The following is a 21776-nucleotide window of genomic DNA, read 5'->3' as shown; positions in this document are numbered from 1 at the left end:
GACCGTGGTCCGGATCAAAAGTCTGTAATTTTGGTTCGGATCAAACTAAAAAGTCAGAAAGTCCGAGCCAAATAAGGTAGGCCCTATGTATGAAAACAGCCTTGACCCTGCTGAATCTGCCCTGTGGGCAGAGACTGAGAGGCGTGTCCACTGGTGGGGGGTGGAGACAACACAAAACAAAGAACTCAAGTTAGATCAAGCACCAGAGGAGTCCTGTGTTAAAGAGCAACACACAAGACGTAAGTACCTAACGGCACTGCATTACATTCACAACTGATTGTTTTACTCAGAGACTATAAGATAGAGTATACACCTATTCTGCTATTTTGTATTCATAACCAAGTCATGTATATGCTATAGATGTATTATAGATGTATACAGTATCAAATCTATACTGTAGATAAACTCGAAATCTGCATATACTTCCAGAGAGCACTTCTGCATGCTGAAGAGAAATTCTGCTACTTCTTAACTTGTAGTTTTTATTGTTATCCATAATGTCTTTAAAGCTTAACCCCTTTCTTTCCCTTTCCCTTTGAAAAAGAACTAAAAGGTTTTAGAGCGGTAAGAATTAGTGGATAGTAAAACGAAGATAATGTTTAATATGCTATTGCTTTCAGTTAAGCAAGGCATATTAGCTGCGATGAAATGATGCCCTATCAACCACATATTATCAGAGTGATGTTTGATCCAGATAATCCGGTTAAAATGGTGGGATTTCAACCAACATTGACTGCTTTCAACAGTTGTTTTAAAGAGACTGAAACAGCACAAATCTGTTGTTTAAGTTGCCAGTTAAGCCATATATGCAGCTTGTCCAGATATCCTATCAATGTGTATTCCTACCTTTTACATGGAAATTAAAAGCTGCTCTGCTCATTACAATTTACGCTCACACAAGTACAGAAGGCAAGAGAGGAAGAGCAGGTTTCTTGTTATATTGATTTAGAGAGATTAGCCACTTCTCTTAGTTTCCCAAATTAACTGTTCTTATACAACTTCACAGCCATGTAGTATGTACACATGTAGCATGGAGGTTTTTGTTGGAGGCATCAAAGAACAGCCCTTCATTTGTAAACCACTTTTACAAAGTTTAGGTTTACAGCAGCCAACAATAATATAAAACAGAAAAGAGGCCAGCTATAATATATTGATAAATTAGCTGTTATCAGTTTGCTACTGTAGATTGTGTTTGTGGATTCTCACCCATCTCCTCACAAGCTAAATCCACAAACCTAAGTCACAATTCTGACTGAAGTTTAGAAGTGAATATGATTTAAGATATGTATGCATTGTAATGGCAAAATTACATTTAAGCATGATTCCCTGCTTGCATTTTCTCACATTATTGAAAGACAGTTTATCTCATTCTCACATGTTGATTTTGATTCTGCCTAACTGTGGAGACAGCGAGTCTGAGAGACGAATGCGTATGGCCTTTGTTTAAACTGATAAAGGCACAAGGCCACTGTAAACCATCTTCCTTCCCAGATCCGTTCCTCCCTTGTCAGTAAAGATGTACGGGGGATGTGACCCCAGCTGTGAAAGTAGGGAACAGGGGATTAGATGAAGTGGTTTTATGACGCTTTCTGTAGATTGAAGTATCTGGCAGGATCTTTATCTTTATTTGCCCTGTGATAAAAGGTAAAGTCATGTTTAGAACAGAACATGTGTGATTGTCACTCCCCTTTTACCTATTGTGCATTTAAGCTCAGTGTTTCTCCCTACTCATTTGAACAATTTCCACACTGAGCTGTTGTGCTTTTTGTGAATCTGTATTCCTCCTATCATAATAAAATACAAAAACCCAACTTGGTTTTAGTCTTCGACTGTCTTCTTATTTGTTTCACTTTACTAAACTTTGAAAACTCTACTCCTGCTGCAAAAGAAACTTCCACTACAGCATCACTTACTGATTTAGAGACAATATCATAGACTGTAAATGCTAGGATAACATTGGATATTTTGGATAATGTACATTCCTCTGGATTTGTTTTCACATATTAACATTTAGAACAAGCTAACGTTGCTGTAAATGTCATAGTTAAGAAAACAGCAGAGCAGACTCTACTAGAAATAAAGTATGGATGGTCAGTTATTTTTGCCATAATGTGAAAAGATCCTTGTATACAAGGTTCTTGTCTCCTCTCGCTCCAAAAATAATGCAGATTCAATAGTTACAGACAATATCCAGTATGAAAAATGTGCAGTCTATTGTGATTGGTTAATACTAAGGTGGGAGGCAGCCTGGTTTAGACTTTGGCGTTTCCTTGTTGGTGCATAGGCTGGTCCCAGCCTCTTAGCACTTGATCCATCCAATGGTGGAGGATGACACCCTAAAGAATGAGATTTCCCTCTCTCCCTGTACTGTTCACATGTTTAGCAGAGGGTGTCAGTTTACTTCAAGAGGAACTACAACTGTCTCCAACCAATCTACCTGCCCCTCTCCCCTTCTAAGATCAGTGCTCAGTGTGTGAAGACATGCATTACTTATGTGTGCGTGTATATATCTTTATGTATTATTTTATCAGGAACAGCCATTCTTTTAAGATGACTCTTCTCTAAAGTATTGATAAATATTCCTAACCTCACATAGGGATGTCCACGCCTCTTGAGTGGATCCTCAGTCCAGAGCTTCTCCATCTCAATGATTACCTTCCCCCAGTAAACATTCCTGCGCTGGATGTTTGACCCCTTTAACCCCTTTGATCTGCACTACAGACTAACTGAAGTCCATCTGATACATCCCCATTATATTTAAAGAGTCATTACAATTGTCATTACAAGTGATTGATTATTTGATTATTATACATGATATAGGCAGACATTATAAATGATTGTCTTTTAATCAGGGCCTTAGTAGCCTCATTTTATTGAAACTAGGAATTTAGCATGTTTAACTTTTTTATTTCTTCACAATAACTTGTGACCTGATATTACCTAAACCCTTGCCATTATCAGTTTTGTAACCCCTTCTTTTCCTTCAATTACATATTATTTGTAACTGTCTCAACAATACCAAGTAATGGTTGATTAAAACATAATTATGTGTTTACCTTCCAGTTGCAGTTCTTGGCCATGGATGACTTTGTCTGTAACAAATTAACTGAATGGCGTCTCAGCAATCTCATTAAAATATTTAAAGGTAAAGTACTACCACGCTTCTTTAGGCACAGATAAAATACAATGTTAATAATACTGAAATGTCTAAGCATTTACTAATACAGACAATACAAACAAATGTAACATTGTTCTACTGTACAATGCTGATGTGTCCTTAACAGACATAGTTTTGAGAAAATGGGAGAGATCAGTGTTGACATATCCAGGCAATTCTTGTTGCTGTTTAAAGAGTACAAAAGTATTAATGATGAAGATCTGACTGTTTAATTATTATACATTTGGAAACTAAACATTAATTGAGAAAATGACTGCTGTTTTATAGAAGCTTGTGGGTTATTGCAATGTTATTTATGATGAGGATCTCAGCTTAGGCAGCATTGAAGGTGAGTGAGGCGTGTGTGAGGCTTAGATGCCCTCAAAAAAATAACGACTAAACCCACACCTATTTCACTCCTTATGAATTACATGTCTAAAGCAATTTGATATCAATTCTCAATTTTTGCATGACGCCTGCTGTGTTCACCAAACGCAAAGTGAATTTTGAACTTGCGATACACGCGCAAGTTCGACTGCAGGATCATTTATAGTTTATGTACATTACTCGCGCAAGATGCAGCGGAGATGCTGTATGAACCCAAAGTAAACAAATAAATACATTTTTAATAATAAATTAAATGGATCAAAAGTGTGGTGATTCTTACGCAAAGACGTCTACAATAATTTGTCCCTCTATTTCAACAATCAACAACGTCAAGACGTCGGGAGAATGTAAATGCTGATAGGCTTTTGCAACACAGCATTACGCAAAAATTTCTATTTGCGTCTTGGCATTGACTTTGTTGGTAATCATGCCACACAAAGTTTTGCTTCAGATGCAAACACATACGATTCAACTGTAAATTTTTTAATTACAGATCAAGAAATTGACGAGGAAAGTTTTCACGATCTTGATGATAAAGAAATTGATAAACTCATCACAAAGGCGGGACCAAGGATAAAATTCAAGAGACAATTCAAGTTGTTTAAGGTAATGTTCTGCTCTGTGAAGACAATTTACACAGACACTGATTAGTTTTTATAAATTTCACTTATGTAGATACATTTACAGTAGTAAATCTCATTGACAACACTATATTATGGATTTTTTTTATTATAAGATTTGCAACTCTTTTGTCACCAGAAAGAACAAAACACAGCATATCAGGAAACAGTTGATTCTTCTGCCCAAGTAAGTTGAATACAATTTAATATTCATCATCTAACGGCCTAAATACATGGGACAGGGACGTGACACATACCTGCTATACAGACTCCATCTTTGTTGGGTGTGGTCACATGCCAGCTTTACTGTGTGCATATTGAGTTTTGCCAAGTTGGTTATGTAGGGTTTGGAAGCAAAGGCTATATTAAAGGAACACGCCGACTTAGCCGGAATTTAGTTTATTCACCGTAACCGTAACGTAAAAAACAACGTAACATGAGACACAGCCGTCTTCTAACCGTAAACAAACCGGGAACTATATTCTCAGGCGGAAGAATATAGTACTTGGGCGGAGTGATATGCTTGCAGCAAGCCTGTCTGACATATAGTTCCCGGTTTGTTTACGGTTAGAAGAGGGCTGTGTCTCATGTTACGTTGTTTTTTGTACACGCTGTGACTCTACAAGTCACAACATGTAAATAGGAACATGTTGGCGTTATTTTGTCACTTCTGTCACAATTCGGAGCAGTAGGCTAGTTGGAACCAGTTACCTGCAGGATCTGTGCTGGGCTAAGCTAATGCTGGAGCCGTCAGACAGCGTTACAGCACACACGGAGATGAGAAGGGTATGTATCGACTTGTCTTACTCTGGGGGTTACGGTGAATAAGCTAAATTCCCAATAAGTTGGAGTGTTCCTTTAACTGGTGCTGAATGAACTAACTTAATTGATACACATTTATTTGATTGATTAATTTTAATGTGAAATGTAAAAAGCTTGCCCTGTTGTGTCAGATTGCCTCTGGTACAATGAGGTAGGCCTAGTGTTTTTAATCATTGATTATAATGACATACAGGGGGCACAGACACAGCGTGACATGTGTGCTAACACACCCTCAAAGCAACACAATGTAACTTTTCCCGCTTTTTTCCTAACAGGTTGGAAGCGGAATTGTCCATTACATTACATTGTACATTGTCTGTAGTTCCACAATTCTGCTTCCAACCTGCAGGGGGACCGAGGTGGGAAAGGTTGCATAGTGTTGCTTTAACAACAGAATATGTTGATTGCTAATGACTCCCAAAACAAGAAAAATAAATAAAATAAAAATATATATATATATATATATATATATATATATATATATATATATATATATATAAAAGCATTTTATTTAATGCTAATGTTATTTTAGCATACTTTTTATCCATTTATGCAGATTTTGGCGCTCTTATACTTTGTCCCATTACTTCCTGATTTGCTCCCGTGATAATTACTATTGCCACGTGTAGAGATCTCTCGATCCCGATGGCTGTATCGGATCAGAGCCGATATTGGGATATTTTAACTGATCAGGGATCAGCATTTATCCCGATTACCTTACTCCGATCATTTACATCAGCTTGTAGTGATCGCTGCCTTTAATTACACATGCCCTGCGCCACAGACGTACTGCCAGACTGCCTGGATGCCGGCTCTTTCAAACCAAGATGATGCTCAGCCGCTCACCTGTGTCTGTCCAGAGAGTGTCTAGTAGCTTGCCAGCCTTTGGCAACAAGTAAAAAAGTCCGTCTTTATTAGTCGTCTAGTTTTTTACAGAAGTGGATTTCTCCAATTCTCCAGCCTTCTTCCTTGAAACCATGCTTTGAAGAAGGATAAAAGTTTGTGGAACCTCAGGCTCTCAGGCCCTCTGATTCTGACTCCAATTTGCCTTATATTATGAACTTTCCCTCTTCAGTGTATTCTTTGAATGATCTCTCAACCGATGGACTAAAATAAATCACTGAGACGATAGAATAACACTTCTTTTAGTAACAGTATTATAAGATTACAATACACATGCGGACCCACAACTGAGACTTCCGACGTCTCCCAAGTTAATGAGCGCTTATCCAAAAGTCACAATTCTCCTCTCCGGGCTGTCCTCTTCCTCCATCAAGCAGGATGTGAGTGTGGGTGTGTGGGGGTTGTACACCCACACTCACTGTGGGTGTGTGGGGGTTACATGCCCCCCAATCAGGCCAGATGTCTGGTTTTCACTCCAGCTAGAGATAAGACAGACCATTTCTTTGTCTTGCCTTCCTCCTCTCCTCTTCGTGACCTCTCCACCGGGCGCCTAAAATTGTCTCTTAGTATCACACAACATGCAATAGGAACAGCATCATGGTAAACTTCACATACTATAACTTGAATAATGACACATCTAGATAAAATACATGTCTAAATAATAGAAATATGTCTACAGTTTACAGGCTGTTATTTCCTACAGATATCGGAGTTAAACACTTGACTATTAAGTGCAAGAGGCGTCACAAAGTTTGTTTTTGTTGTCCAGTGGGGAACTGTTTATGTTTCGGTTGGGGGTTAGCTGGGATCCTAAAGAGAACTGTTTTGGTGTCAAGAGAAAAAACTAATTTGCTGCTCTAAGTTAAATGTTTTAAGCTTAAGACATTTTAGTTACTTTGTTTACTTTGTTATTTTTGTAAACAAAAAACGGTATGCAGCTCTATTATCTGAGCAAATGTAAGTATTGGATCGGGACTTGGTATCGGTAGATATTCAATATTTTAAAAATCAGATCGGCCATCCCTAGACACGAGAGGTCGCTGCCTTATCTGTTACATCTGTTAACAAATGATTAAAATACCTCATTGTATCTGAGGCAATGTGACGCAGAGAAACCTTTTGGGCATTTTTACATTTCACATTAAAATAAATCAATTAAATAAATGTGTATCAATTATCCTGTAGTTAAAACAATCCAATTATTCGTTCAGTATCAGTTTATATACCAAACGCTTCCAAACCCTGCATAACCAACTTGTAAAAACTCAATATGCACACCGTGAAGCTGGCATGCAACCACACGCTAAAAAGACGGAGTCTGTGTAGCAAGTAACACACTCGGGCCCCGTGGGGGTGCCCCTTTTCCCCCTTTTTTTTTCCCCCTTTAATATTTTTTTTTTTTTTTTTTTTAAAAAAAATTTTTTTTTTTTTTTTTTTTTTTTTTTTTATTCTTTCCCCCCCCCTCCCCCTTATTACTTAGTCATTTAGTCATTATTACTTGTGCTACCTTTATCTGCAATATCAACAGGAGCATGAAGAAGCTGTTTCTGCTCAGGTAAGGATCACATTGAATTTCCCAGGCATATATTCAGTGAACGTGCCTCTATTCTCCATTGTCCTGAGACAAAGTCATCTTTGACTGAAGAATTGTTTCATTGGATCCCAGTGTTGTGGACTGAGGGAAAAAAGATTCTGAATGGGTTCACCTGTTGGCCCTTTTCTGGACTCCACTTTCCTCGGTGTCATCCCAGATTGAAGGAGAACATAAATGCAAATTCGATGTTTGAATTGTAAAGATGTGTGTTCATGCCTGTAGAACTACAGGACAACGGTTCTGTAGATATAATTTATTAACTTTTATAGTCAAACATTCCTTCTCATCCACAGGTGTGTCCGTCCACCAGTGGCGCCAGTAATAAAGGTGAGATACACAGTATCTTAATAAATTACATTAAGTGTTCATTGATGTTTTCAAGGCAATATCTTACTTTGACTAAGCAACTATATTGAGAACACTTTTGAATATTTTGAAAGGCACATGCAACAGACTTCTTTTTTTCATTTAAAAAAAAAAAATCTAATAAGAAAAGAGGAAGTTGGATCTTCAGGGCGAGTCCAGCAAATCTCAATCACCAGCTAGTAAACGACACTGTGGCACTAAACCACGACCAGACTCAGGTATTTATAATACTTTCAAACAATGGTAACCTACTACAGGGTTAAACATTTTATGTAATGACATTTTTACTTGTATAGCAAATGTCTGTTTCTATATTTTGGCCACATAAAATACTTGCTTATTTGCTGTCTGTCAAAATCAGGACACCTCAAACAGTCAACAGCTTACATGTCACATACGATGTAAATGTATGTAGTAATATGTATGCTTCTAAGTAAATTAACTGAACCTTGGCCTTTACCTTGATGATGTTTAAAACTCAGACCATGTTTTCTTCTGTGCTAAGTTGCCATAGTATATGTGATTAAAGACTCTAAAGCATCCTATATTTACTCAGTAGATTAAGTGCTTCATTATGCATTACTGCTTAGTGGATACACTGGTTCAAGGTTCCTGCTTAACAGATCTTTTCTTGTATTCTGACTGAAGAAATACTGACTAAAGTGAAAAGCATCATGAGCTTTGTTAAGAAAAGACTACCGGCCCAAGACAACAAACTCAGCAACTTCCTGAAGTAAGTATGAAGTGAATTAAGTTTTCTAAATTCTTTGTTGTATAGGCCCAGATAAAACTGTGTCTACGTCTGGTCTGAAGTTTGCGTGAGGTTCCCACATTCTCTTTTTATAAACAGCCGTAGGCCTACACATCGTTTTTGTCTGTACACATCGTTTATCAATCAGTCTTTCTTTATATAACACTTTTCATACATGTAATTTAAATGTAGCACAAAGTGCTTCATACAATACCCCTCCACACACACACACACACACACACACACACACACACACACACACACACACACACACACACACACACACACACACACACACACACACAATATCCCTCACCCTCAGCCCCATTCACCCACCTACCCACCCACCCCTAAATCAACAAAAATTACTTCATTAAAAACAGGAAGTGCGGAAACAACAGAGGCATGACACTTAAAACCAAAAGATACTTAAATATATAAATAAATAAATGAATAAACTAAATCTAAGCTCTAAAAAGTTGCTTATAAGTACATAAACTGTATTGTTAAAAAAAATCCTTAAAATACAGATACATAAATAAGTAGAATTAAAAACAACTAGTAGTAATAAAAAAAAACTAAATAAAACAAACATACATACATATAAATAAATAAATAGACCATAAGACCAAAAAACGGTAGGTTTTAAGTTTGCCTTTAAAAATATCAACACTCTTGAGGCTCACCCAGTGAGAGTGTGTGCCCCATGTAGCAGGGTTCAAATCCAACAACTAACTGCAGCAGCCCACTCCCACTTGACCAGAGAGGCCTGGCAGAGGTGTACTCCTTAAACATGTCTGTTATGCATTTTGGTCCCACTGCATGTATTGATTTAAAAAGAAGTGCCATTGACTTCTATTCAATGATGTGGTTGACGGGCCACAGCAGAACTTTTGAATGAAATTTGAAAAGCTTTTTGGTGAGCTTTTTTTGGGAGTCCCCTTTTGCTGTATCATCGCTATCTCAAATGATCTTTGATGCATAATCTCTAAGGGAGTCAATTACAAAAGCATGATCGTGTTACTGCTACTTTTTAGAATAAAAAAAGAGAAAATAAAAATAAAAAAAAGAAAAAACTATTTAAAAAAAAAAAAACCTTTTACAATAGCAGCTAATGCAGAGAAAATTATTACAGACAGTATTGTGTTCAGGCTGTTGATTACAAAATGCAGGTGTACTGAAGTGAAAATGTATTACATTTTGTCAAGTTATTACATAGTGCAGTGTTATTACATAATGTGGTGTTATAAAACCTTACACAGCCATAGATAATAATAGTAGAACGATTGTTAATATCAAAATATTGGTTCTAGCCACTTTAAATTATGCTGAGTAGGCTGTTCATAGATGGATGTCTTCCTTGTTTTGACAAAATATATTATTGTTTATATATTTTCCAAATTCACCCATATTTAAACTCTTTTTCAACAGGGATACAATTGATGATTTGGAGACAGACAAGAGGGAGGTTGTCGGTGTCTTTGGTAAAACTGGGTCTGGAAAGAGCTTTTTGATAAATGCTGTCATTGGAGAGATGAATCTCTTACCCACTGGAAGTGTCTGTGCATGTACCTCAGTCATGATCGAAGTCAAGGCTAACACGCAGAACAAGACCTATCAGGCGGACATTGAGTTCATTACAAAAGAGGTAAAATTAACTGAATGTTTTTTTTTACTAGCACTAGAAGCTATCATGCAGCTGCAGAAATACAGTTGCTGATTATTATTCAATTAAACTTAATTACTAACTTATTTTACTTCTTAGGAGTGGAAGGATGAGTTGTTTCAGTTTCTTGGGGATAAAGCAGGTCAGGAAGATGAAGATTATCCTGAGTTTAAGGAAAAGCTGTCAGCACTGTATGGAGAAGAAAAGGAAAACAAAACCTCTGAAATGCTCATGGAGAAAAAATATTTCAAAGAAATTCCGGAATTTCTCGAAAACAAGAAGAAGATTTTGACATGTGAATCAGTAAGTTACAAGCGTTATATGAAAAACAAATAATAAGTCATTACACCTATTAGCTGCACTTGTTACTAGTTAGTCTGATAATTGATTTAATCAAATGCTACCACATATGGAGTTAGGACCTAATTACATTTCTTACATGCTTTATCCATATGAAACATGGGTGTTCTATTTTATGATAAACATAGTTGTAATTACCGCCCATATTCCTGGGCACTGTCGAAATCTGATCATGTTTAAATCTAAATTTAAAACCTAACCGTTCGCTATTGCAGAAAGTTTTACTTTTGTCTCAACTTCTGATTTACTCTTTACTATTTTTTTATGATTTTAACAGCATTCTTTAATTGCTCTTCTTTTTTGTCTAATCCTATTATAATTATTTTATGCAATTTCTAAAACATTTTTTAGTTGGAGTTTGTGCATTCAAATAAAATCGCCTTGCCTTAATTTTATTTTTTAATATATGCAGGCTGAAAAGCTATCTACAACACTTGTCGGATTCACAAAAGTCACAAGACGTAACTCAAAAGATGAAGAAGGAAAGAGGTGGTACTGGCCACTGGTGAAGTGTGTGACTATCAAGGTGCCCAATAATGATCTTCTCCGGCATGTCACACTTGTGGATCTTCCTGGAAATGGGGACCGTAACAAGAGCAGGGACAACATGTGGAAACAGGTAATCTATTCACATACAATGCTGTTTGTAGTGTATGTGTTATCTGGAAGCTGTGACATTGTTATTATGAAGCTCTGATAAGGAATTATTCATAATGAAATTTGCTATTATGCCCCTTCAGGTAGTTGGAAGTTGTTCTACTGTGTGGATTGTGACTGACATTGATCGAGCAGCAGCAGAGAAAGAAGCCTGGCAGATCCTGGAAAGTGCCAGCAGTCTCATGGGAAATGGGGGCGAGTGTCAGCACATTCTCTTTATCTGCTCCAAGTCTGATGGGAGTCTTAAGTAAGTGATTTTAAAGTAGTTAAATCAAACATCCAAAATGAGACACTGATGTGTGGTGGCCAAGAGGAGTTTACACAAACAAATGTACAGATAACGTTTTCATGCCACAGGTAGAAAATGCTGTTAAAATGCTTTGTTGTTAGTTAAGGTGCAGAGGTGCAGCCTGACGCAGTGGACCCTTCTCAAACTAAAATGAGACAACTGCACTCCCATAACACCTCTGTATTTGTTTACATTTTGGCAAATTGGCACCATTAAAGCATGTCAAATAAGTTAGCCGTTCCTTTTAGCAATGTAGCAATGGATGTACAGACAACTATCACTGGACTTAAAATTCGCAATAATTGATGAATAAATAAATAATGAATAGTAATTTGGCTTTAAATGGAGGAATTATTTCAATGAAATTCCATTAGAAATCAACAAATGCTTATAAACTCAAAACAACTAAATAAACTAAAATAGCAGTCTTTAACAGTGTCTCAATTTTCTAAATTCCTATAGTCATTACCAAATTAAATATTTCTTTCTAGGAGACTTCCTAGCAATTCAGTGTTAAATAGTATATATAGCAATAGTGACAACCTTTATCAATATAAATGGTAGTCATTAGTAAGAGGGACAGGTTTAACAGATCATTTTAACTTTATTCTGAGAGGTGATGCAAAAATATGTTATAATTTCAGGTTTCAGTTCTCCAAAGACTGTATAAAATGCCACTTGATGTAAATCTTTTCTTATAGTAACCGTGAAGCCATACTTGACAGAAACATGCTAGCCAAGACAGAAGTGAGCAAAAGATTCAGCGAAGAAAAGACGATCAAGGTGAGATTCATTGACTGAAATATTAACATTGTCTACAACTGCAAGCCTGCCTTAAAATCAAAACTTTTTTTTCAGAAACAATTCAGTGATGAATGTTTGAAAGTTCTCACAGTGACCTCCACAGAGTTTCTAGTGAAAAACCATCTAAACCTAGATGAAACTGGTAGGTGTCTGGTAGACACATAGATAAAAAGAAAATGAATAGTTCCAATACATATTTTGTTTTACTTTACTTTTAAACAAGAATTGGATTATGACATTTAAATGTAAGAATGTACTATATATGTGTAATTGCAGAAATACCCAAACTTAAGGAATTTCTGAAAAAACTCAATGACTGTCACTCAGAGACAGTAAACTATGTGTCTGGAGCTCGTGGGATTCTCTCTCTGATTCAAGGGGCCAGCCGTAGAGACGGGGTAAGATCAAGTAATACAACTAATATAATTTTTTTATAAAAAAAAAAAACATTGTAATTATTATTCAAAGTAAATGCTTAAATTCAGTCAAAAGATGAGTGACAAGAAGTGACAGACTTCTCAAATCTTTGTGGAGTAACTGTGTATGTTTTAATGCCACTGAAACAGTGAGGGGTAATCTCACCCATAGAGAATATTTAGCCATTAAGGTAGTTGTTTTCCAGTTGCTTCAGAGAGGCTGGACACAGAAAGGGTGATCATACTCAAGACTAACAGAATTTCATTAAGAAAGAAAGAATCAATACTGTCATGAAAGAAAATCCACTCAGGTTGCAATATAGTTTTTAAATACTGAATGTGTCGTGTTTGATTTCAGGCTGACAAAAACACAGATGTGTGCACAGACCTTGACAAAAAGATGAAGGATGAACTTGATAAAGTCAGAAAACCAATGGAGGAGGCCTACAAGGCTTTTGAAAAATGCCTCAGTGAGGGGGTTGAAAGATCAAAAAGTTCATGTGAAAGTGACTTGATGTCGGTCATAGATTCTGTACGTATTTAGTTATAATTACATCACAACAGCTAATTTTGGACTTAGTATGAATATGTCTTTGAAAAGTTTTTTGTTTCAGAGAAAAGTAACAGGTGGAGCCTTTCACCAGACATTGAAGAGTGTAGTTAATAAAGGTGGCACCCACAAACCAAAAAAAGGGAAACCAATAAATCTCAATGGGACGTTAGCTTCATGCCTGACTGACAGCATTGACGAAGAATTCAAGAAGACCTTCCCGTAAGAAATTAACTTATGTAGACATACAAACAATGTAGAATGAACCCATTCTAAATGATATGGTTAAACAAATTATGTAATATAATACATATTATATAATATATACAAATACAAATTACATTATCAAACTTGTCAATGCTACCTTTAAGTCATTTCAACTTGTTAATATGTTTCAGAAATGAAAGAAAGTGTGGACCATTTGACGATGTCATAAATAAGTTTTCACTTGACACTGAGAAGCTGATTGGAAAGTACAAAGATGTTGAACTGCAGCTGATATTTCTCAAGACAGAGGTAAGAGATGAGAATAACACCGTCCTCTCCATTAGTCCATTATTAAGTTGTTTGTCCAGGTTAGGGAGACTTAAGCCGAAGGCTGAAGGGTGAGCAAATCAACCCGGACATCAAGTTTGTGATTAATGTCTGGAATAAAGACTAAACATTGAAAACAAATAATCTTATTTTTAACTGTGAACATATAGTCTACACTGTAAATAGAGAATTATATTATTACAGTTAATGTTGTTAACAAGCCATTTTGTGTCAGTTAAAACAGGATAGGCTCTTTGACTGTTGTTGTAAAGCTGACCCTGCCCCAATTCATGTCAACATACTGAAGAATTGTGATAGTCTGACCAAAGAGGGCAAAGTGTACCTCCACCTGATAGAAAGCAGGTCCTACTCAGTTAAAAAATAATTTACTGCTTTACTGGTAAAATCTGGAAAGATGAGCATTTCATGTATTTTTATCACCTTGATTTATATAAAGATGAAAAATATATAATATATGACCGGTAATTCACTTGGCGGGGGTCTGTGTCTGTATGTTAACAATAGTTAGTGCAACACAGTGGTTGTCAGAGAGTGACTGTGTACACCGGACATTGAACTCCTTTCTGTATCCTTACATCCCTTTTACCTTCCGATGGAATTCCCCCAATTATTTGTGACTCTTTTTTATATTCACCCGAAGGCTAACGTTGATATGCTGAAGCGTCCGACGTACTCGCTTCAGGCGAGTACGTCGGACGCGCCAATCCTAATAATGGGTGATTTTAATCACTGTAAACCGGGGAAGTCTCTCTGTAACTTTTACCAGTATGTCAGTTGTCCGACCCGTCACTCAAAGTGTCTGGACCTTTGTTGTGGGACGGTTAAGGGGGCTTACAAATCCCTTCATAGAGCCCCTCTTGGAACGTCAGACCATAATGTTGTTTATCTAGTTCCGATGTACAAATCGGTCCTGAAGAGGCACAAGGCGGAACAAAGATTTGTTCCGGTATGGACAGAAGACTCCATTCTGTGTCTCCAGGACTATTTTACTGGCACTAAGCCCTAAGCACTTGTCTAACTGCAGGTAGCAGCAGCAGCAGCTAGCAGAAGAGAGCAGGCAAGTGTTCATAAACTTCTGGTGTACTTACATACTTTCCAATCCATCGTTTTATGAGTGCATAACTTATTTGTACTACTGTAGACGTTTGGTATTATTTCGGGCATTATTAGTGGGGTAACTTACAAGATACAAACGTGGGTCCATTAGCCCCTGCGCTAAGCTATTCAGCTGATAACGCTACTCTACGCTAACTCTCCCAATGTTCAACCCAGGTGAAAAAAGCTTCTGGGGGGGTGTTTGGCTCGAAGTCATGGTGCAAAGGACCCTAGGGTGAAATTACTCCAAACCATCACTTTAAGCTTGCCAAGTGCGTATATAAAGACAAAGTGGAAAATTTGTTGCGCACTGGAAATTCACGTCCTGCATGGGAAGGCGTGAAAACCATGATGGGTTTGCAGTCCAAAAAGTGTTCTATTTCTCAGAATGGGAAAACCGACCTGGACTTTTCTAATGAACTGAATGTTTTTTATAGCCTAATCATTTTAATGTTCATGATTTTAGTGAGGAGATATCTGTTTTTATGATGTCTGTCCCGATGTGATCGGGGGTCGGGTTCTGAAGAACTGTGCTGTCCAGTTGGCAGACATCTTCTGTTTCATTTTCCAGTTGTCCTTACAGCTGCATAAGGTCTCTTTGGAAGGACTCAATAATTGTTCCTGTGTCTAAGATTCAAACTCCTAAGACCCTCAATGACTTTAGACCAGTTATCTCTTGTCATGAACATTTTTGAAAGGCTAGTGAAGGATGCACTTTTGGACACTGTACAGGATGAGTTAGACCCTCTCCAGTTCGCTTACAGGTCAGGCAGAGGTGTGGATGACACAACAGGGACACTTCTAAACATGGTTTTTAAGCATCTTGAGGGGGCCAAGTCCCTTGTTCGTCTTCTATTTATTGACTTCTCCTCCGCTTTTAACTGTATTCAGCCCCATGTCTTAGCAGACAGATTGAAGAACACTCATAACATTGATAATGGACTGATCTGCTGGCTGATGGATTTTTTAACAGTGAGTTTCACAACGGGTCAGAGTGAACAGTGTTTTATCAGATGCCCTTTTATCTTCTACACATTATTATTATTATTATTATCTTGCCACATTATTAAATTTGCGGATGATTCTGTCATTGTGTCCCTCCTCAGCAGTGACGACTCTGAACACGGTCCAGTAGTCAATGATTTTATTGATTGGTTAAAATCCTCCTTTTTAAACTTTAATGTGGCAAAAACGAAAGAGATGTGCATTGACTTCAGAAGAAATCCCACTGTCATTTCCCCGGTTGTAATGGACAATCCACCAGTTGAACTAGTGCAGCAGTACAAATATCTTGGGACTGTGATCGACAGTAAACTGTGCTTTGAGTCCCATGTTGATGCTGTGTGTAAAAAAGCACATCAGCGCATGTATTTTCTTCGTAAGCTTCGCAGTTTCAATGTCGACACTGTTTTCATGAAAATGTTTTACTCTTGTTTTATTGAATCAGTTCTTACTTTCACTTTTATCTGCTGGCACGGGTCACTTTCTATTAAACAGAAAAATAGAATGCAAGGTATCGTGAAGGTGTGCAGCAAAATTGCGGGCACACCGTTAGATGGCCTACATGACCTGTATAAGGCCAGATCCTTGAAGAAGGTGAGCGCCATCCTGGCTGATTCGAGTCACCCCTTGTGGGGTGAATTTATGTTGCTACCCTCCGGGCGTAGATACAGTCTGCCGCGATGCAGAACAAATAGATTTAAAAGGTCATTCATCCCGGCTGTTATCCCTATTGTTAATACTATCCTGTGAATTCAAATTTACATTATGTTGTACTGTGGTTGTGTTTATTTGTTGCTGTTTGGTATATATATTTGTTACTGCTGGCTGTAATCCAAATTGCCCCTCGGGGATAATAAAGTGACCTTGAACCTTGAACCTATATATATACACACACACACACACACACACACACACACACACACACACACACACACACACACACACACACAGTATATATATATATATATATATATATTGATCTATGCTCTATGTTCTGTTTTTAAGGAAGACAAGATTAAGACAGAACTCAACAAAATCATCCGGGAGCGTAAGAAAACGATCTACAACAGTTTGACCGAGACAATTGGGATAAACATGCAAGAAGGCTATGACCGTAAGATAGAAGAACATGACATAAGCAACTTGACACTGTAATAATACACATTTATACTCATTATGATTGTGCATTAAAAAAATTACAACAATTTTCTGTTGTATTGTAGAAGCAGCAACATTTAAAGGAAAGGACACGCTGGAAAATATGAGAGACACTCTTGAGATGCACGTACGTGCTGCAAAGAACATCATGTTTAAGGAGGCTAAAAAAGAATTGTTGAAACAGCTGAGAGACTTCATGGTTTGTGACATTTTATAATACATCATATGATGATGATAAAGTAAAACATGTGCTACACATCTTTATTTTTATCCATTTACATGAAGGATTTTTCTAAATCCAAGTATCATTCTGAAAGCTGCTTTTGCTACTGAAAGCACTGCACACAGACTTTCACAAACATTCAACTTTTGTTATTAATTTAGAACAGAAACAACAAAATATGATTAACAGTTATACCCTGTTTGAGCAGCCCTCTGAACACACATCTCAACAGTTAATTAATGTAGGATTCAGTTAAGTAACCTTGAATGCAATATTTGACAGTGTGAGTGATAAAGATTTTGATGCTAATTTAGAAAGAGATCCTGGAGAAGCTGAAGAAAACAATGCAGAAATCAATTGAGCTCTCACTCAAGACAGATGGTGACTCAATCCCAGGTAAAGGGAACATAACAAAATAAAAATGATTATCACTTAAAACACTCAATAAATTTCCAATAGTGTAATTAATAATACACTTGTTTTAAACAATGCTTTTATTTTAGATGTTGCACAGCAGCTTAAGGAGGTGAACGACTACTACAATGACCTGAAGGCCCAGCAGCAGAGTCCATGACGTGCACAGGTACGTTATAGTGAAACTGATGATTCAAACGGATGATATGATAGATGATATGACAGCTTTACTGTTTGTCATTACTGTTCAATGTCACAACCTCTCTGTTTATCTCTCTGGTGGACGTTTCAGGTTTGCTCCGTGGAGAGAAACAGCCGAGGCCAGATGCCCCACTGAAGGTCCTGCAGACCCACCGGTTACTGACGTCAGGCCTCTGGATTTAGTCTCAACCATTTTTGTCAAGTTGCTATCCCTGTCCTCTTTAATTGTTGTTTTGATATGTACTTTGAGTTTGCTTATGGTGAATTACATGGTGAGAGATTTTAGATTTTCTATTTTTGATTATAGATCAGAGGCAGACAGAAAATGTGGAGAGAGAGAGAGAGAGAGAGAGAGAGAGAGAGAGAGAGAGAGAGAGAGAGGGATGACATGCAGCAAATGTTCCTAGTCTAATTTAAACCATTGATGTGGTTCTAATGGTACACGTCTTAGCCACTAGGCCAATATGGTGTATTTTTGTTTTTAATGATTTGATTTTTTGTTCTCTTTGAACATATTGTCATGTTTTTCATTTGATTTTTTTTTCTCTTTGGATACAGTATATTTTCATGTTTTTTTTCCATAATTTTATTTTATTAGTATTGGTCAATTGGGATGAGAGTGGTGAAATTTTAATGATTTTATGGGTGTGTAATTTAAATTGTAACCTTGATTTCGGTACATACTGTAGGGATGTTGGATTTGACATAGGCTTCTCAAAGAATGATGATGATCTTTTATCCTTAATGTTCAAAGACTATAATATAGCTTACTGCAAAATAATGTTTTTTATGTCTTCATATATGAGAAATACAGAGAACTAGATGATAGCAATAAACCTGCTGGCTTCTCACGATTTACTGTACTTTTATTTTTTAATCTACACTATTTCTAAATGCTTAAATAATTGAATATGGTATACTGCCCGATAAACCTCAATAAAGTTCACTTATGAGTCAAAGTGTCACATGTAGTTTGGCTTCTTTATTGTTTGTTGTTTTAAAAGGACCTTGTAAAATAAACAAATTATTTTCCAATCTTTTCCTCATCTAATTTTTCTAACTTAATCCTAAAGGTTCTGACCTAACATTGATGGTGCAGTAAAATACCCGATGTTTAGGAAGTGCCTTGTATGCCTTAGGGTTAGTTTCTCCTCAGGATAAATGGTTAGCATTATTTTTGCATGAGTGTGTTTTGGGCACATTGCTGAGTAAGCTGAGATTGATACCAGGAAGTCATACATGTGTACACGACAGGAACAATTTCTACACACATACGTCTTCTCTAATCTTTGTGTTTTTATGAAAATGTGCCTGTACATGCACTCAGTTTAACTCCAAACTTCTCATATGTCTTAAGGTTAGTTCCTCTTCTGGATTAATGGTGTGCATTATTTTTGTATTTGTCTTTTGTGAGTGTGTGCATTGGTGAGTAAGCTGCTGTTGATACCAGGATGTTATACATGATGTGTACACACAATAGGAAAATGTGCAAGTCAGAACACTGTTATGAGCACTAGTCAAAAAACTCAATCCTCAAACTCAACAAGCTTTCTGACAGAAACCTAATGGTCTGGTAGATAGATGAAGTTGTCTCTAGCAGCACTCTCAGACATGTTCCAGATCATCTCTAACCTCATATGAACCATGGCTAACCTGTTCAATCACGCCTTTGTCACATTGTTAGAGACAACCCTCCCCACAATGACTGGAGCAATCAGCCCTAGCCAATCTGTTTAATTTATTTATAAAACCCTCAAATCATATTTGAGCAGGTGAGTTTGTGTGGAGCCACAGTGTTACCAAACAAGTTTTAGTAGTTTTAGTAAAAAGTATATTATTTGATGTCCAAGTAGCTGTTGTAAATATATAAAAAAAAATGTCATACATTGTAGTAGGTTAGGCATGTTAGTAGGCTTGTTCAAACAGTAGGCTGATGTTTGTGAAACAGAACATGTCAATGTGTATTTTTTACTCACATTTACTCTTTGATTCACGCAGTGTTTACTGTACATCTTGGCCGGATCTGTATTTTGTTTACTGTATGCTGCATTTTATTGTCAGCGTTGTTATTTTTCCCACTCATTGGTCAGTGCACTCAGAGTGCTGATAAGAGGATCCCTCTATAAAACAGTGTACTGTAGCAGGTTTAGTGCGTGCTTGCTTTTGCTTGTCTTTTTCGTGTTTATTTTTCGTAAACATTCACTAGTCAGCAGGAGTGTGTTAGGAATTTCTACGTTGTGATTAAGGGCTGCAGGACTAAATTTCAAGCTTTGTCTTTTTAACTGAAAAACTGTCTTCTAACTTGAAAAAAAGTGGGATCACATCAAGGAAGAAAAATAACAGCAGTGGCATGATATCAGGCAATCACACGCAAATGATGGTGCAGTAAAACTCCCGTTGTTTAGCAAGTGCCTTGTATGCCTTAGGGTTAGTTTCTCCTCAGGATAAACGCTTTGCATCATTTTTGCATGAGTGTGTTTTGGTCAAATTGCTGAGTAAGCTGACGTTGATACCAAGTCATACATGTATACACATGACAGGAACAATTTAAACACACAAACGGCTTCTTCATCTCAGATGTTTTGTCCAGAAGTGATCATTTCCCTGGATTATATATTAGCTGCCTACCCATCACTTTAGGGGAGCCAGTGGTGGAAGAATTACTGAGACCCTTTACTTAAATTTATAACCTCTAAGATCTCAGTTTCGTTCTCATTGGTGGCATGTATGGCTATAAGCAACTTGCAGGTGTGTTTTTGGACCTCATTTCCCAGAGATCCAAACAGTGTCGCCTTATATTATTTCCCCCAGTAATGTCGACACAGACTTCGTAATACTGTAAATGCAAGGGCTTTCATTTATGGGCCGTAGCTCAATCACCACTGTGTTATCTCATTTGATTATAGTGACTTAATAGACATTTATTTAAAAAAACATAATCTTTGAGATTATTACTTTAAGTAAGAGTACCAATACCACAATGTAAACATACGCCATAGAATGGCTGCTGTGGAGAAATACAGTTGATATTACTTTTTAAAGAGAACTATGTTTGCACATCCACCTGTTTGTGTCAGGCTATTCCAGTCATTGTGGTCAATCTGTATGACATCAAACCTGGTACATTGTTCAGCATTATATATAAAATAAAGCAGAGGCTTTGACAGAGCCCTTTGAAAATCACGCCATCTGGATCTCACTGTATCACCAAAACAATAAAGAGCTACTAAATTGACCAGTTCTTGTCAAATCAGTAGAAGCTTATGACAGCTTCACTAATGGACACACTCCCCAGGGTGCAGACACCCCAAACAACCAGTAGGAGTCACCAGTGCACCAACAATGATGAGAACACCTATCCTCCTATCCTTTTAACACTAGTGGAAAGTAAGTACCTTATCTCAGGTAGCTACAGTGCAAGTATTCTACAGAATACTTGTCCAACAGCTGCAGTTTGGCTACTTGTAAGATTTTATATTAAAACATGGACTCATAAATTGTGATGTTCAAGATTAAACCAGTAGTTCCAAGCCTTTTTGGCATGTGTCCCTTTGTCATGTTTTAGATATATATGAGTTGTTTATTAAACCATATATATTTCCCTTCTAAACTCAAGCTATCTCAACACACACACACACACACACACACACACACACACACACACACACACACACACACACACACACACACACACACACACACACACACACACACACACACACACATATACTGGGGAGATATTATTGACAACAATGGTGGTAGAGAGGGTTCTGGGGTTTCATGGAA

The 21776-nt window shown here is 37.1% G+C and overlaps 1 protein-coding gene across 3 annotated transcripts; it reads left to right on the top strand.

The window, feature by feature from the left end:
* The first annotated feature begins 184 nt into the window (after window positions 1-184).
* Window positions 185-18955, top strand: LOC120574974 (nuclear GTPase SLIP-GC-like). Of its 3 annotated transcripts, XM_039825515.1 has the most exons (23): window positions 185-239; window positions 3064-3145; window positions 4038-4150; window positions 4304-4351; window positions 7418-7444; window positions 7777-7810; window positions 7975-8067; window positions 8498-8582; window positions 10032-10248; window positions 10366-10569; window positions 11039-11245; window positions 11367-11530; window positions 12274-12355; window positions 12431-12518; window positions 12653-12774; window positions 13151-13324; window positions 13407-13564; window positions 13741-13858; window positions 17000-17108; window positions 17218-17351; window positions 17690-17771; window positions 17879-17958; window positions 18082-18955. In XM_039825515.1, exons 2-22 carry the CDS (start codon window positions 3079-3081, stop codon window positions 17947-17949), a joined length of 2397 nt encoding a protein of 798 aa, XP_039681449.1. In that variant the 5' UTR covers window positions 185-239; window positions 3064-3078; the 3' UTR covers window positions 17950-17958; window positions 18082-18955. The 3 variants fall into 3 exon arrangements, with proteins under 3 accessions (XP_039681449.1, XP_039681451.1, XP_039681450.1); XM_039825517.1 differs by lacking the exons at window positions 185-239; window positions 3064-3145 and having other exon boundaries at window positions 4087-4150; window positions 7980-8067; XM_039825516.1 differs by lacking the exons at window positions 185-239; window positions 3064-3145; window positions 4038-4150; window positions 4304-4351 and having other exon boundaries at window positions 7409-7444; window positions 7980-8067.
* The last annotated feature ends 2821 nt before the right edge of the window (window positions 18956-21776 follow it).

This window comes from Perca fluviatilis, chromosome 15, assembly GCF_010015445.1.
Source record: "Perca fluviatilis chromosome 15, GENO_Pfluv_1.0, whole genome shotgun sequence".
In the NCBI taxonomy this organism is placed as follows: Eukaryota; Metazoa; Chordata; class Actinopteri; order Perciformes; family Percidae; genus Perca; species Perca fluviatilis.
This window is presented reverse-complemented; position numbering and strand designations above follow the sequence as displayed.